We start from the raw sequence: 15,990 nt of genomic DNA on the forward strand, positions 1-15,990 counted from the left end.
GCCAGGTACAGTTAAATATAAAAAAAAACAATAGCACGCCAGTGCATATAAATTAAGGTACATTAGCACTTTGAAGGGTTAAGTGCACGCCAGTGCATCTAGCTAGTTTTAAAAAAACTTTAGCACATCAGTGTAGTTAAATTAATATACATTACTACATCATAGTGTTGTGTACGTCAGTGCATTTAGTTAACTTTAACATAGTATTAAAGTACGCCAGTACTTTTTTCATACATGTCAATGTATGTAAAGTTAAGAGGTGTTTTTAGAATAAAATAATTAATGCACATCAGTGTATTATGTTTAAGGTGTATCCAGTAACAAATTTATGTACATCAGTACGTTAAGTAAAATAGATTTTTTTCATCATTTGTGGAATTATATAAACTACATTAGTAGTTTTCATCTGTTTATAAGCATTTTAATCTATTAGTGTTCCAAATGCTTTTGATCGTGTCAGAAACGTTACTTTTTTACTTATTTTGTTTAATTAAATTTGTTGCTAAATGTTGCTTAACCCGTGTAATTATTATGTACATCGAAATCCTTATTTATGTAAAATCCTTAGTACTGGCTATTTTTTGAGGAGTTGACAGTTAATAATTAGTGGTGTCAACAGTCAATTGTTATTTTCAACTTTTGAGCTATTTTTTTACAGTAAGTATGTAATAAATTCGACTTATTTTGATTATTTTTATAAAATATAATTTTTATACCTAACATAGAATATGGATCGCTGGTTAGTATCTACAACACGTAATGATGATAGTAGCAATCAACTGAAAGAACCTGTGAAGAAAAAAGTGAAGAAAACCCGCAAGTATGACAAAGAATATCTTCAGTTTGGATTCTCATGGACTGGAGATGAAAATGAACCTATTTCACTTTGCGTCATTTGTCTTGAAAAACTCACAAACGAAAGCATGAAACCGTCCAACTTAAAGCGCCATTTTGAAACAAACCATAATAAGTACAAAGATAAATCGATAGATTTTTTTGAAAATAAACTTAAGGATTTGAACCAATCTCAAAAAGTTATGCGAGCTTTGACTGGAGGTGACAATAAAAAAATATTAGAAGCTTCTTATCGTGTGTCGCTATTAATTGCTAAATGCAGTGCAGCGGAAACCATTGGTGAAATTTTAATCAAGCCTGCAGCTCAAGCCGAAATAATCATAGGAGAAAAAGCGAAACAAGCTTTTGATAGCGTTTCTCTCTCAAATAATACAGTTCACCGACGAATCATTGATATGTCTAATAATGTGAAACAAATGTTATTATCTGATATTTCTCAAAGTCGTTATTATGCATTACAAGTTGATGAGTCAACTGATATTGTGAATTTTTCAAATCTTATGGCGTTTGTTAGATACGAAAAAAATCAAGAAATTCACGATGACTTTTTATTTTGTCAGCCTTTATTAGGTCACACAACAGGAGAAGATGTCTTTAATGTTGTCAATAAATTTATACAAGAAAACAAAATTGCTTGGAATAGATGTGTAGGAATATGCACAGATGGAGCAAAAAATATGGTCGGAAGTAATAAAGGACTTATTGCGAGAATTAAAAGTGTTGCGCCAAATGTCATATCCACACATTGTTGCATACACAGAGAGGCTTTGGCCACAATTAAAATGCCCGCTGATCTACAGAAAGTTCTGGATGAAAGCGTGAAAATAGTTAAGTTTATCAAAACTCGTCCATTGAATTCACGACTTTTTTCGCTAATGTGCGAAGAAATGGGAAGTAGCCATACCCAGCTTCTTTTTCATACGGATGTTCGTTGGCTATCACGAGGAAAAATTTTAAACAGACTATTTGAATTGAGACATGAACTTCAATGTTTCCTTAAAGATAATTTCGAACTAAAGAGTTGTTTACATGACTTTCAGTGGCTCAGTAAACTGTCATATTTAGCTGACATATTTTCAGTTTTAAATTGTTTGAATTTATCTTTACAAGGTAAAGAAATTACATTGTTTCATGTGCATGATAAAGTAAACGCTACCATTGCAAAATTAAATTCATGGCAAAGAAGAGTTAGTAATGGAGAAATAGATTCGTTTCCCTCTCTTCATGAGTTTATAACAAGTTCCGCTACTACAATTGATGCTGATACTCTGAAATGCATAACACAGCATTTGGAGAGTTTGCAAGTGAACTTGAAAAACTATTTTCCCGATTTGAAAAAAAATATTGAATGGATAAGATATCCGTTTAATATTAATACAACATCCATGCCAGAAGGTTTGTCGCATGCGGAAGAAGAGCAATTATTGGAATTGGCTTCAGACGGATTCTTGAAAAATAAACATGAGGAGTGTACTTTAACATCATTCTGGCTGCAAATGCAAAATATGTATCCAGCCTTAACAGAAAAAGTGCTGAGATATATTTTGCCTTTTCCAACTTCATATTTATGTGAAGTCGCTTTTTCAGCATTTGTGGACATTAAGTCTGAGAAAAGAAATAGATTATTGGACGTGGAATCGCATCTCAGACTAAAATTGACCACAACAGAACCGAATTATGACGAACTGTTATCACAACAAAAACAATATCATCCTTCTCACTGATGCAAATAAACTTAATAATAAAACTTCATAACAAAAAGAAAAATAAACATATTTTTAAAATAATACATTCATTTTTTTTATAAGGGGTACACAGCGTTACGAAAAATTTAGAAAGGATACACCAGAGTCAAAAGTTTGGGAAACACTGCTGTAGAGAATCAAAATTGTGAGGGTATATGTTCCCTAGGACAACGCATATTAAGTTTTATTACAACTTACAACGAAAATTAATTTTAAAACAATGATCTAAAATTAAGAATGTTTCAAAATAAGAATAGAATTTTTCATTAAAAAAACGAAGCTGGATTTTTTGCTTACAATGCGCAATTTGCTTTTTTTCATTAAAAACAAAGGCAACATCTTTGAAATAGTACTTCCTGTGTTCAAAATCCCCCATGCGAGTCACTTCATACTAAATCATAGCTTAAAATAAGCATTTCTTAATAGTCTTGAAACATCGAAAGTTGTTCTCTCACACTGAGCCATAAATATTCAATTTTTCAATTAAAAAATTATTTTCGGAGTTAATGTGCAATCATTCTTGGAAGTAAATAATCCTGAAGAAAATTCCAAAAGTTCCCTGGAGTCAATATGGGGTCGGTCATATTTTGAATAAATTAAGTTCAGTTACGTAAATAGAAATTTTGCAGCCAGTTGTCTCTCAAAATCCCTCTATTTTAAGTTTGAACAAGCTTTTTCATATATATATATATATATATATATATATATATATATATATATATATATATATATATATATATATATATATATATATATATATATATATATATATATATATATATATATATATATATATACATTAACTTGCCTAGATAGCAACAAGCATCTGTCCCAGTTTATTCTAGATAGAGACAGAAGCTCTTTTTGAGAGAAGACGTTAACTGCAAATATTCAAATTGGAGGCAAAATCACAGAATCTTCATATTTTTCCTCATTCCTGATTTTGTCATGAGTAGTTAAGATAATGTGCGTTAGAAACTGAAAAAATGTAATAACTATTTGCAAAAAGTATTAATAAATTTGTGTAACTTTGATTATAAAGAAAATTTTTACTACTTAGTAAAATACTGAGACATCTTATGCATAACATCTTATTTACCTCAATAACTTTGTTCTCCGAAGAAGAATAGTAATCACAAAACTTTTTATGAACAGTTTGCACTCACATGATAAGACGGTAACGTAATTTTAATCTTGCTTGTGCAGTTAGTCGTTGCGTCTTAAAGAAAATATAAGAAAGAAAAAAGTTTCCAGTTTCTTCAAACCAACACCCAAATCTAATATTATATGTTTAAAAAAAATTTGGCTATCCAAGAACTAGAAAACTTTGGTTTAGGTAATATCTGTTTGCAGCAGAACAATATGATAAAGATGAAGAAATGAACAAACTGTTTTGTCACCAGCTTTCTTATTCCTATGCAAAAGCTATGCAAAAATGAAAGCTTGCGTCCTAGATAAAGAAACAAAACAACGTGTCCTTCCTTGAACGTCCGCAGCATCTGTTCGAACTTGTTCTTTACCTTCAGAGATTTGTTTTACTTTTTTTTTCATTTTTGCACATTCTCATATGTAGGGGTGGGATCCATAGAGGCGCTGAACAGACGAAACAGATGGTTCCTTGTATGGACAACCATGTACATGGGTAGAGTGCGAGGAATTCATTTTGTCTTAGAGGGGATCTTCATGGATGAAAAAAAAGAGACGGTTTCAGTTTTGCCAGTTTTAGTTTTTAATATGAAAGCAGCATTAGCGTTATTTTCTTGTTTCATAAACAAAATTAGTGAATTAAGGTTAAAATATTGAGAAAAAAAGTTCATATTTCTTTCTTTCTTTTATTTAAAAAAAAATCGGACTGCTTTGTTTTTAAAGGTATATCCAATTCTGTATATGATAGAGAATTTTTTTTTTGTATTATTTAGTTTTTAATTTGATATCACTAATAACGTTATTTTTGTATTTCATATTACAAGATTATTAACATTCCTATTACAACTTATATTAAGCTAGAAAGCAAAAAGTTTTTTTCTGTAATTTTCTTGAATTCAGACTATTATGCCTTTGAAGGTATAACTACTTTTAAGAACAATCTATCTTCTATTAAAAATAATTTTTTTTAATTAGTTTTTTTTTTAATATGTAAACAACATCAGTTTTATTTTGTATTTCATATTACCGAATTAATGGATTGCATAATTTTCTTGAATTCAGACAATTTTATATACGAAGGTTATATCCAATGCTGCAAGTTTTGTATTTTGTATTTAGTTTTCAAAACGAAAACTCTACAAGCGCTTGTCTTTTCATAAAAATAGATTAAGGAATTCAAGTTAAAATATTGAGCAGAAAATGTTTCATAATTTTTTGAATTTAGGCTGTTTTATTTTCAATGGCTTATTCAATGCTGCGCAAGATTGAAGAAGGTTTCTGTCTTTTATTATTTAGTTTTTAATTTAATAACGTTATTTTCTTATTTCATAAAACAAAATTAATAAAACTTATGTTGAAATATTAAGGAGGTAGATATTGTTTTGTATAATTGTTTTTTGTATAATTGTGTTTTATTTGAGATTATCATGTCTTCGCAGATATATCTATTTTTAAAAGATAATAAAAATACATATTTTATTAAATATATAATATGAAAAAAGCAATATATATACAACACAACACTTTTATATTTCATATTACCCCATTAATGGATTCGATCAATATTGAGTGGAAAAAATTCCATAATTTTCTTGAATATAGAGTATTATATCTTCGAATGTTGTATCCAATGTGCAAGACAGATGGAGTTTTTTTATTTTGCAATTAGTCTTTAGTGCAAAAGCACTATTAACGAATCTTTTTATTCATGAGGCAAAATTAAGGAATTTAAGATTAAAATATTGAGCGGAAAAGGTTACAGAATTGTCTTGAATTCTGACTGTTTTGTTTTTGTTGTCAGATCCTTTGCTGAAAAATAGTGAAAGATACATTTTATTAGTATTAGTATATGAAAGCAACACGGATGTTCTTTTTTTATTTCATACGACCAAATTGATAAATTTATGTCGAAATATTTAGCAATATGTTTCAATCTTAACCTTAATGGTTTGGAATAAATTTTTACAGATTTAAAATTAGGCCATCGAACTATTAATTAATTTTTTCATAAGTTTCAGAATTAGGCATACGCACATACTTTCTGAGTAAACATATATTTTTTATGACATGTTCGGAATTATAACCCTCTAAATATGGGGGATGTTTGCAATCTCGAAAATATTACCCTAATAGCTTCGGCTGAAAAGTGATTTAAATGCAGTCGAAAAATTTAAAATACAGGGTGTCCCAAAACGACCGCATAAACTCTGCACAGCTAGATTCCTCGTTGGGAATACATAAAAACTGCCCAAGGAAGCGTTCCTGTACGATACATACTTTACGAGAGAAATACGAAAAAAAATGTATGACTTCACTGCCTGTGCAAGAAAAAAAAAAAACACTTTATTGGACATATCAATTGCAGTATTTGCATATCTCTCTAGACGATAATGTTTAAAACGTTCGCCACGCATATTCTGCTATAAATTGTGCATAGTATACTGCTGTTGATATGTTCAATAAAGTGTTTTCTCTTGCACCGGGAGTGACGTCATACTTTGATTTTCGTATTTTTCTCGTAAACTATAGATCATACAGGAACGCTTCTTTGGGCAAGTTTTATGTACTCCCAACGAGGAATCTAGCTGTGCAGAGTTTATGCGGTCGTTCTGGGACACCCTGTATAAAGTTCAGAAGTTTTAACATCATTTTTAATTTGTAATAATTTATATTTTAGAGTTAAGTAAAAAAAATCGACAAAATCGATCTTGAAGATACCAAGCTATTAAATTTTTAAATTGTACGTCTTTTTAAATTTGATGACACTACTGAATCGCATTTATAAAACTTTGTTTTGTGGGCTCCTCATTATTTCTTTTTGGCTTTTTTGAAGTGATAATTTTAGTAGTGATTCTTTAATTTAAAAAAAAATAACACTGAAATCCAGTATAAGAAAGCATAATTTACCCCTTTTTCCGGGCGACTTATTGACTTTTTCCATTGCCGAAGTCACTTTCTTGGCAATTGAAATTGCAAAAATCAATTCAAGTTTTTGCGTTATAATTTAATTTTAATGTTACTTTTTTTTAAATCAAATTTATAAATTTTATGCCCTAGATAAAAACTTCCTTATTCCACATTCTTTCGTCAGTTTTTCTATTCTTTTTCAAAAAGAAAATTAGCACTGATAACGTATTTTTTCTTCTGAATAAATTTGAAATAAAATAGTTTTTGTTAAAAGTACTTAAACATTTCATTTTTCAGCATGCAGCTCTATAAGACTAAATGACTATCTTCACAACCTCTTCAAAGAACTCTATTTTTTTTTCAAGAAGACACCCAAATAAAAATAAAAGCTTTGAGATCAAATACACTTTTCCTGAATTAATTAATCCTTGCTTGAAATAGGGGAAAAAAAGTATTTTACCGAAAGTGGACATTTTTAAAAGTGAAAAAACTTTATGAGAGCGGCGAAAAGAAGAATAGCTTGGGATTAACCAACTTGACACTCAAATTACTTCACTTTATTTCGGATAAAGACATTTTTTTTTTCTGAGAGCATCGCGTTTTCAGCGTAATCAGCGAGATGGCGCTTTAACCGACGTTGGAAATGGACAAACTTTGTCAAGCAAAGCCTCTTGGCGAACTTTTTACCCTCCTTTCTTTAGTCAACTGAAGACAGTGATGACAAGGGATTATTATCAGGAACGGCTTAAACCTCTATATTGAGAACGAGAAATATATTTTTATGGGTTTTTCTGTCTACATAGAGTATAGCGTGAAAGAAAGGATGGAGATTATAAGCATGCATCAAAGGATACTAAAAGCCGGGTTTAACAAAAACTCATCTTGATATAGGCATCTTTAAAGGACAACTTTGCCATCCATGAAAAACTCACTGTTGACGTTAGCTTTCTCTTTACTTTGTTTAAGCGAAGTAGGGTATTATTGTTTATTTGTGACATCGTCGTCATTTAAGAATAGCCATTGCATGAGCTAAATTTTTACTATTATATGTTTTTTTGAACAAAATTAACTAATTAAGAAATATAAGAATTTTACTGAAACTTCTCACTAAAAATACTGCATAACTTAATTTACAATTTTTAAATTAATGTAAGGTAAGATTTAAATGCTATTTGTGGAGACACATTGGAAAAGTGTCCTTATCAGATTTAGCCTCTTTGTAATGCCGTCACGATTTAAAACTAAGTAAAATAGTTTCCGCGGATGTTACTGGTGTTATGCATTGCAATGGGGTACGGTTGATAGCAGTAGTGGAGAGCTGGAGGTCGTGAGTTTGATTGTGGCAGCTGAAATACAACGGTGCGTATAAGCAGATTGGTGCGCGTTCAATCTGTCGTGACAGAAAGACGTCTCATTGAGGTGTAGAGAATTGGTGCGAGGATAAATAGTTCAGGTGCTGTCTACGTCGTTTGATTTATATCAAAATTACGTGGCATTCCATAAAAAGAAAGGGCCTATGAAAACAGTGCTAGGTGCTTGCCATTGTTGGGAAATGTATTGCTGATGTTGTCTGAACGTTTTAAAAGTGTAACAACAATTGATTACCTATAAGTCTCGTATGTAGATCATAGCATGTGTCGATACATAGACCAATCAGGTTCAACACTCTCACGTGACGTCGCTTACAGGCAACCAATTTACTCTGATTTAAGTCCCATGGCATTTAATCCCAAAAGCATAAAGACTCTAGTTCTTCTCGAGTTGCAAGTACTCAATTAGAAAACGTTCGATTAAAAATATTTGTGCATTTTCCACGATTATATCCTGCACGTTTGATTCAATCTTCGCTAGTCCCGCAGTGGACTGATCGTTAAGACACGGTTTCTAGCAGATCACTGAAGTCAAGCATTACTGGCTGTGGTCAGTGTGCAGGTGGGTGACCACTTGGATTAGTCTGCGTAGGGACCGAGGGTGTGTGGTATTGGTCCTCGTTAAACTGCTCTAGCGTAAAGTGCTCGACTTCGCATGCAGGTCGTCGGGCTACCGAAGCAGGGGGTGCCATCCCCTCTGCAGAGGATCAAAATTGTGATGGCATGTCTTCGGATCATCCTCAGGGATGTTTCCCAGACCGTCGCCAATAACCCATAGTGTAGTTCTAGTGTGACGTAAATGAACTTCGACAACAACAACTACAACAATCTTCGTTCTGTGGCAATTTAAATATTTTAACAAATTTTGTATACGTTTCAAGGGAATAGATGTAAATATTCACTTACATCATTCATTCTTTTTATTTCTAATTTGGAAAACGATTAGAATACTATTGTATAGAATTATCGTAATATTTTAAAGCATTCTTATTATTTCACAAATTTCATATAAACTTGTAGAGTATTCTCATTTAATGTTTTCATTTTTTGAGTTCAAAAGTTTTCAATCTCAATTAAAACAATTTTTTTATCATAATTGCTGTAATTAGTGGGTTATTTTTCATACACTAATATGACATTTATTAACTTTTTTAAGCATATTGATTTAGTAAAATATTAATAAATGAAAACAAATAAAAACTTTTTTTTTATAAGGATTATAATTTTATCGGAAAAGAAATCAAGTTTTAAATATTCAACTTTTTTGAAATTTAATAGCTTTGAAAGCTATTTGACAAAGTTAGTTCGAAATTTGTCACATAAACTTACATTCTTTCAGTTGTGCAAAAATAAAATACCTTACAATTCAAAATTTTTCCTCAATTAGAAAATAATACAATAAAAATAAAATATAATTAATAAAAAATGTTTGTTGTATGAAACTATCTTTGGATAAGCGAATTTTATTTTTGCAAGCGAAATATTTTTCGATTTGTTTAATATGTTGTCGAGACATGGTGAAATACGCAAGAAGTAAAATTAGTAAGGATCCCAACTATTGATCGCTCTCTTGACCAAATTATTAGGATTATATTTCAAAAACTGCGGATGGCCCTCCCCCCTTTTAGGTCAGAAATCCAAATCCGACGAAAAATAGGCATGTTTATTCAAATAAAGTATGTTTACGTGGCTGATTTTGTATCTTAAAATATTGTCTGCGCTAATGAATTGGCATATTTGAGGTCACCCCCATTAACAATTCAGATGGAGACCTCGAACGTGAAAAATCCGATCATTAGATCAAAAATTATTCCGTTTTAGTTTCAGATGTTCCGTTTTTTTATTTTATTTATTTATTTACAATAACAATATTTTGTTATAAACTCGTCTAGGAAATTGCATGATTTACTACGTCGTACAGCTGAAGTTATACTGTAAACAATTTTAGTGTATCTTAACACCGAAAATTATGGCAACTAATTTACGGCAAAGTGGTGTAAAACCAAGCGTGAAGCTCAAAGAATATTTTTTACACTACGTGTGTGAAGTAGCTGCCACCATTTTCAGTATTCAGTAATATCGATATTTATTTATTATTACAGTAAAATGCGATGCACATTAGAGTCAGTAAGGAGACACATAAGAGACAATATAAAGTAAAAATCATTAATTTAAGTGACGTATATGTACTGATTCTTGAACTAAAATGAGTTTGTAAATCCAACATACGCGTAGTACAGGGAGAATATTAAGACGAATTCGAATTAGGCTTAACGGAATCGAAGCAAATAGAAATTATACAATACAAAATTATTTAATACAATTTACGGAGATTTAAAAACTAAAATATAAATATCCTGATTACATAATTAAAAACATATATATTTTAATGCACTCTCAGTAATAAAACTCTCACTTTTGACGATTCTGCAATCCTTGATCAGTATTTCATTAATTCGAAGAATCATTTCGTCAAAAAATCCCGATTTGTAACGAAACACTAAATCTCAAATATATGACTTGAAACCTCATCGTTAACCAGAATGACGAAACTAGAATAGTGACTAAACAATCAAAAATAAAGTAACGAATCAAGCCAACCGGTCTGTATGGTGGTTAAGGAGTTGGACTCGTACCAGTAATGTCTAGGGTTCGAATCCCACTTCTTAGATGGGTGTACTTTATCTTCATGTACTGTTGTTGTCTCACCTATATGGTGCCCAGGATAAAGTGATAACTAAAAAAAGTGGACACATTTGGCACTACATGTTTTTCTTCCTTCTTTTTGGGAACAAAAATAATATGAGGATATATTTCTTAAAGACGAAATTTGCTTCCTCGAAGAAGGGATGGTAGGAATTTCGTTATCTTGACAATTTTCGCTCATAGCATATACTAGGAAACAGTTTCGTCAAAAACTAAGAAAGTTTCGTGATATTTGAGTATTCATTTTTTACAGTGCGGTGAAATTTCATTTCAGGACATGTTAGTAGCATTAAATATTATAACAAATTCTTACTAACTTGTATTCAAACTTAAATAATTTACAGAAGAGTTCACTAATGTTGGTGCTTTTAGAAGCAAAATTATTTAATGCATGGTGTGAAAGCGTGTGATCTTGGTGTAAACTTTTCCCATTATAAGAGTTTCAGATTTATTTACAGTTTCTAAATTGTAAGTGAAATCTCGATTTTTTTTCTTAACTTACAAAAAGAGTTTCCTCACGCAATTTTTTGGGTTGTTCAACAATAAATTCGAAAAAATACAGCTTTTTCACAGTATAGAATATTCACATGAATTAATAAATAATAAAATACAAGTGATAATTAAAACTGTTAAAAATAAAAAAGTGGCATTTAATCTATAGCAGAATAAATGTAAAACTTATTTTAAAAGTTGAATATTCTCTCAATCTTATTGTACATTATTTTCTAATAGGAATAAACATTCTGGAATAATTCAATAAGTTTATTACCAACATAAAAACTAAAAAAATGAAAGTTTTGCTCATTAAACCTTTTAATTGAACTAAAATATCTTCTTTATTTGAATATTTCTCTAAAATGATATCATTAGCAATTAAAATTACTTTGAAGTAAATTAATATAAACATTAAACCTCGAAATATGAACTAGGTAACTTCGTACAATTTGATTGGAACAATTCTATTTACTTCTCTATTATTAACTCAAAAGAACATCTCTGTTTGACAAAAAAGGCAATAAAAAGTATATAAAGAACTTTAAATCTTGTTCAAAAGGAACTACAAACGATTACGCTAACAAAGCGGTCAATACACATGCTCTATAAAAGGGGGGAATTTTATTGGAAACACTTTTCGAAATATTTGTTAGCGAGTTACAGTTTGAGTAAAGGGGGAAAAAAAGGGGGATTATTTTATTGTTTTTTATTTTAAGCAGATGCTTTTTTCCCTGTTTTCTTTCCTTTCCATTCGTTAGACTTTTTGACGAATCGAGAAGAAAATAGATAACAAAAAAAAATTGGACAGAAGTTATCGGAAACAAGGACATCATTTTCTTCGATTATTGTTAACAAAAGGCAGTTTTCAATAATAATCTAATGATTGAGTGAAACAAACGATACAATAATAAAAGTTTTATCGTAATAACTTGTTCAGAACTTTCTTAACTTAGTTATATCAATTAAATAGTTTAAACACATAATCATTACTTAAGTAATGTTTTTATTTTTATGTTCCCATTAAATTATTTAAAAAAGTGCAAGACTCATGAGAATTACCAATTTTACCCCAAAATTTCTATATATTTCATACTTATTTTTATATTGTGTTTTATACACGGAGAAAAAATTCTGGTAAGTTAACGTGCTGTATTGGTAATGATATTTCTGATTAAAAAATATATATAATTCCAGTAATAAAAACCAAAATATACGTTATTTGAACCATTCATTTGGTAATTTTTTCGTTCATTCGGTTATTTTTTCGTTCATATGGTAACCGCTTACTAAAAATTCTGGTTTTCAAAGGTATTGTTCCTTTTACCAACATTTAGTAAAAAAATATAAAGGTAAATTTAACTTAATAAGTGGTTTTCATGCTAAAGTATCATGATAAAATATCTAAATTTCATCAAATGCTATAGCATGATATCGTTAATTTTACCAAAATCATTACTATAGCACTTCGTTAAAAAATATTGAGCTACATGGAGCCAGAAACACGGAAAATTTAAGCCATATTCTCGTAGTTTTGGCCATGTTGTTTTCTCAGTGTATTTTTTATCTTTATTGCTTGCATTGGTTAGAATTTTGGAATCTCTTAAACTACGAAATCATGCAACATTACTAAAATCTCAATATCTATTATATATAATTCTCTTACGTGGCTCCCAAATTTTGGCTGTATTTCTTTTCCGCCGGTGGCAACGTTTGCTTTGTTTTGTTTACGTTTTGAAAACATTTTTAAGATATGTTTCTGATCTAATATATATAATTCTCTTAAGTGGCTCCCAAATTTTGGCTGAAGTACTTTGTGCAGCTAAATAAGATTCTTTTCACAACACTTAAATATTTACTTTATTTTCTTTATATATCAGTCGGCAAAGAATTCTGTTAGGTTAAAAAACATTTCGCTAAAAAAATAACGAATTCTTAAAGAAATAAAAATAAACAACTTAAAAAATAAAAATGCTGTTGCCAGCCATAGAATTTTTTGAAAGTTAACTTAGCAACATAAATCAAAATGACATAGAAGCGCAACTAGATCAAAATTATAATACCTGAGCGCTTGACGTAACAAATCCTTCAATTCTATAAGTGTTGTATCGCCAAATGCCCAAATTAACAATTGTGCTTTTAAAGAAATTCTATAAAAAGTTTTAAATAAACAACCTACTTCTACAACTGCTTCTTGAAGAACTTGGCTCATTGATTAAAAATATTGTTTTAATTTTAGAGTACTAACTTTACTTCTACTTTTATTATTGCTATGACCCTCTTTCATTACATTTCACAACTTCATGCTAAATTTGAGGACTTTCAGTTGTTTTGTGGTTGAATACTGACGTTTAGAAATGTGTACATAAAAAAGTAATATTTAGAGGTTAAGAGTTGCCTCAGAAAAATTTGAATTGTTGACATTGAATTTAACAATGGAAGCAATCATTTTTGTGAAAAAGTAAATTGTATTGTTGACATCAAAACTAAAAGTATTGTGTTTACACTTAACAATACTACCTTAATTTATACTTTAGAATTGCCTCGGAGAAATTTGAATTGTTGGAAATGACTTAAACAAAAAGTTTTATTTTAACTGACAAATACTATATTATAATTTTAACTTTTTGTATGACTATACTCATTTTCTTACTCTTTTCTTTGTTTTTTATGCATTTTATATTTTCGTGATAAAATAAAAAAACTTATAGTTCTGCTTCTGAGCACTGATGAAAACACAAAATGATGGGCTTCATCAACAATCAAAAATATCTACATTTATTTTACAAATTCCATATTATTAGGGTGGCGCCCTTCAGAGAATTAAAAATACAAAATTATCTCCATCAAAGCCGATGCTTTACATCCGGCGTTCAGTGGCAGACTATTATTTCATATTGTTTTACAACACATGGCTTTAGCCCTCTGGTGGGAAAGACTTTGAAACAAAACTTACAACAGTTACTTTTCTCAACAACTGAAATTTAGAATAGTGTGATTAAGAAAAATATGCGAACTGCTTGCATTTTCATGTACAGGTTTAGAATTTTCTACAGTGAAAAGTTTTCGGAACTTCAATATTCGAAAAAGTATGCAAAAGCTAGACGTTACGAACGTATCCAATGAGCGAGCAAAGCGAGCTGTGATGAACTGTGAAAGCAGTTCTGAATGAACTGTGAAGTTCTGAATGAACAGATGAACTGTGAAGCCGAAATGAACTGTGAAAGCAGTTCTTATTTTTTTGCACGAAATGAATAGCACTGCTTTTTTTTAACGAAATGAATAAAAGAATATAGTTTAGTATCAGAAATATATATTTTTTTCTCAATAAAGTGACTTTCTGTATCACTTCAATCTAAACAGTCGGGAGGAAACAGGTACTGAGTCGTAATAAAAATGGAACTCTGGATTAATTTTCTTGCAATTTAAATTCTATCTAAAGATTAAATTTAGAAGAGTTAAATCCAGGATTTTACTCCCCATGGTGGCATGAAACCGACCCGGCTTCAGATCGTTACCACTATTACGCCGTTAGTGTTTAAACTTGTGAAGCCATGACTTTCATGGCCACCTTGTCTTATAACAAGCTGTAGTGTTAATGATTTATTTTTTTCGTACTTTGAAAATGTTCTTGAGATTTTAATAAAAATAATTGCAAAGCTTGTGATTTTAATAAAAATAAGAAACTGTGGCATTAACAAAGAAAATGAGCTTCTAATTTCCTTCACACATTTAAGCCAAATCAAATTTTACAAGAGTAATAAGGCTGAGTACAACTTCAGAGTACAAAAAAAAAAAAAAAAAAAAAAAAAAAAAAAAAAAAAAAACATGCTGTGTAAAATTTTTAACAAAAAATCACTACAAAAAGGGAGTTTTTTTCTATATAACTAGTATAGAAGTGTTTTCATTTTTTTTCGTCCAATCTTTGTCGCATTATTAGGTAAGTTATAGAAACTCCTCCCTCCCCTAGTCGAGGGTGTAGGGAAAGAAAATCAGACAAATCACCACGAAATCTCCCTTAGGTGAGAAGATACGGGTTCGCACCAGCAAAGCCCCCGGCGAACCTCTCCGTAGTGTTCAGTTAAAACTCATATAAATTACAAAACCTCCCGATGGCAGCAGCAAAAACCACCAATAAAAAAGTAACAATAGAATATTTTTACGATTTATGTATGATTACATCGTTCGTGATCCTCTAAAGTTCAAAGGATCCTTATAATTTAATTGAAAAAAAAAACGCAATGTAACTATAAAAGAATTAGTTAAAACTCAATAACCACCAATCCAGACAGAGAGCCGGGGAGGAGCTGATGTAAAACGAAAATCTCAAAATGTTTCAAAAGACAACCAACAAAACGGAGTTGTCAAGTCAATAGAAGTATTAAGACCAAATTTTGAAAGATGAAAATGAATAAAATAGCAAAAGCGCCTAAGACCGACAAAGTTAAATAGCATGAAAACTCAAGGTAAAACCATCAAAAGTTAAAGTAAAAGTTAAAAATTAGAGTTAAGATCACAACGAGTAAAATAAATGTGTAAAATGAGAGAGTAAAATAATTAAATTTAAATAAATCAGAATTTTAAAATTAAAAAAAAATTAAAAGTTAAAATAGCAGAAGTGCATAAAACTGACCAAGTAAAAAGTAGTGTAAAAGTTCGAATTTAAAAACAATAAAGATTGAGTGATAGTTAAACGTTTAACGCTGTTTTTCAAAGCTCTGTCGCCAAGGAAAATAAAAAAAGTTACAGTTTAAGTGCCTCACACTTAA

The 15,990-nt window shown here is 30.2% G+C and overlaps 1 protein-coding gene across 1 annotated transcript; it reads left to right on the forward strand.

Moving 5' to 3' along the window:
• The first annotated feature begins 728 nt into the window (after nt 1–728).
• On the forward strand, nt 729–5,566 carry LOC147816269 (zinc finger BED domain-containing protein 5-like). Its single transcript, XM_087154735.1, has 2 exons — nt 729–2,542; nt 5,548–5,566. Exons 1-2 carry the CDS (start codon nt 729–731, stop codon nt 5,564–5,566), a joined length of 1,833 nt encoding a protein of 610 aa, XP_087010861.1.
• The last annotated feature ends 10,424 nt before the right edge of the window (nt 5,567–15,990 follow it).

This window comes from Parasteatoda tepidariorum, chromosome 1 (genome assembly GCF_982258835.1).
Source record: "Parasteatoda tepidariorum strain Cologne lab strain chromosome 1, Ptep-v5.0, whole genome shotgun sequence".
In the NCBI taxonomy this organism is placed as follows: domain Eukaryota; kingdom Metazoa; phylum Arthropoda; class Arachnida; order Araneae; family Theridiidae; genus Parasteatoda; species Parasteatoda tepidariorum.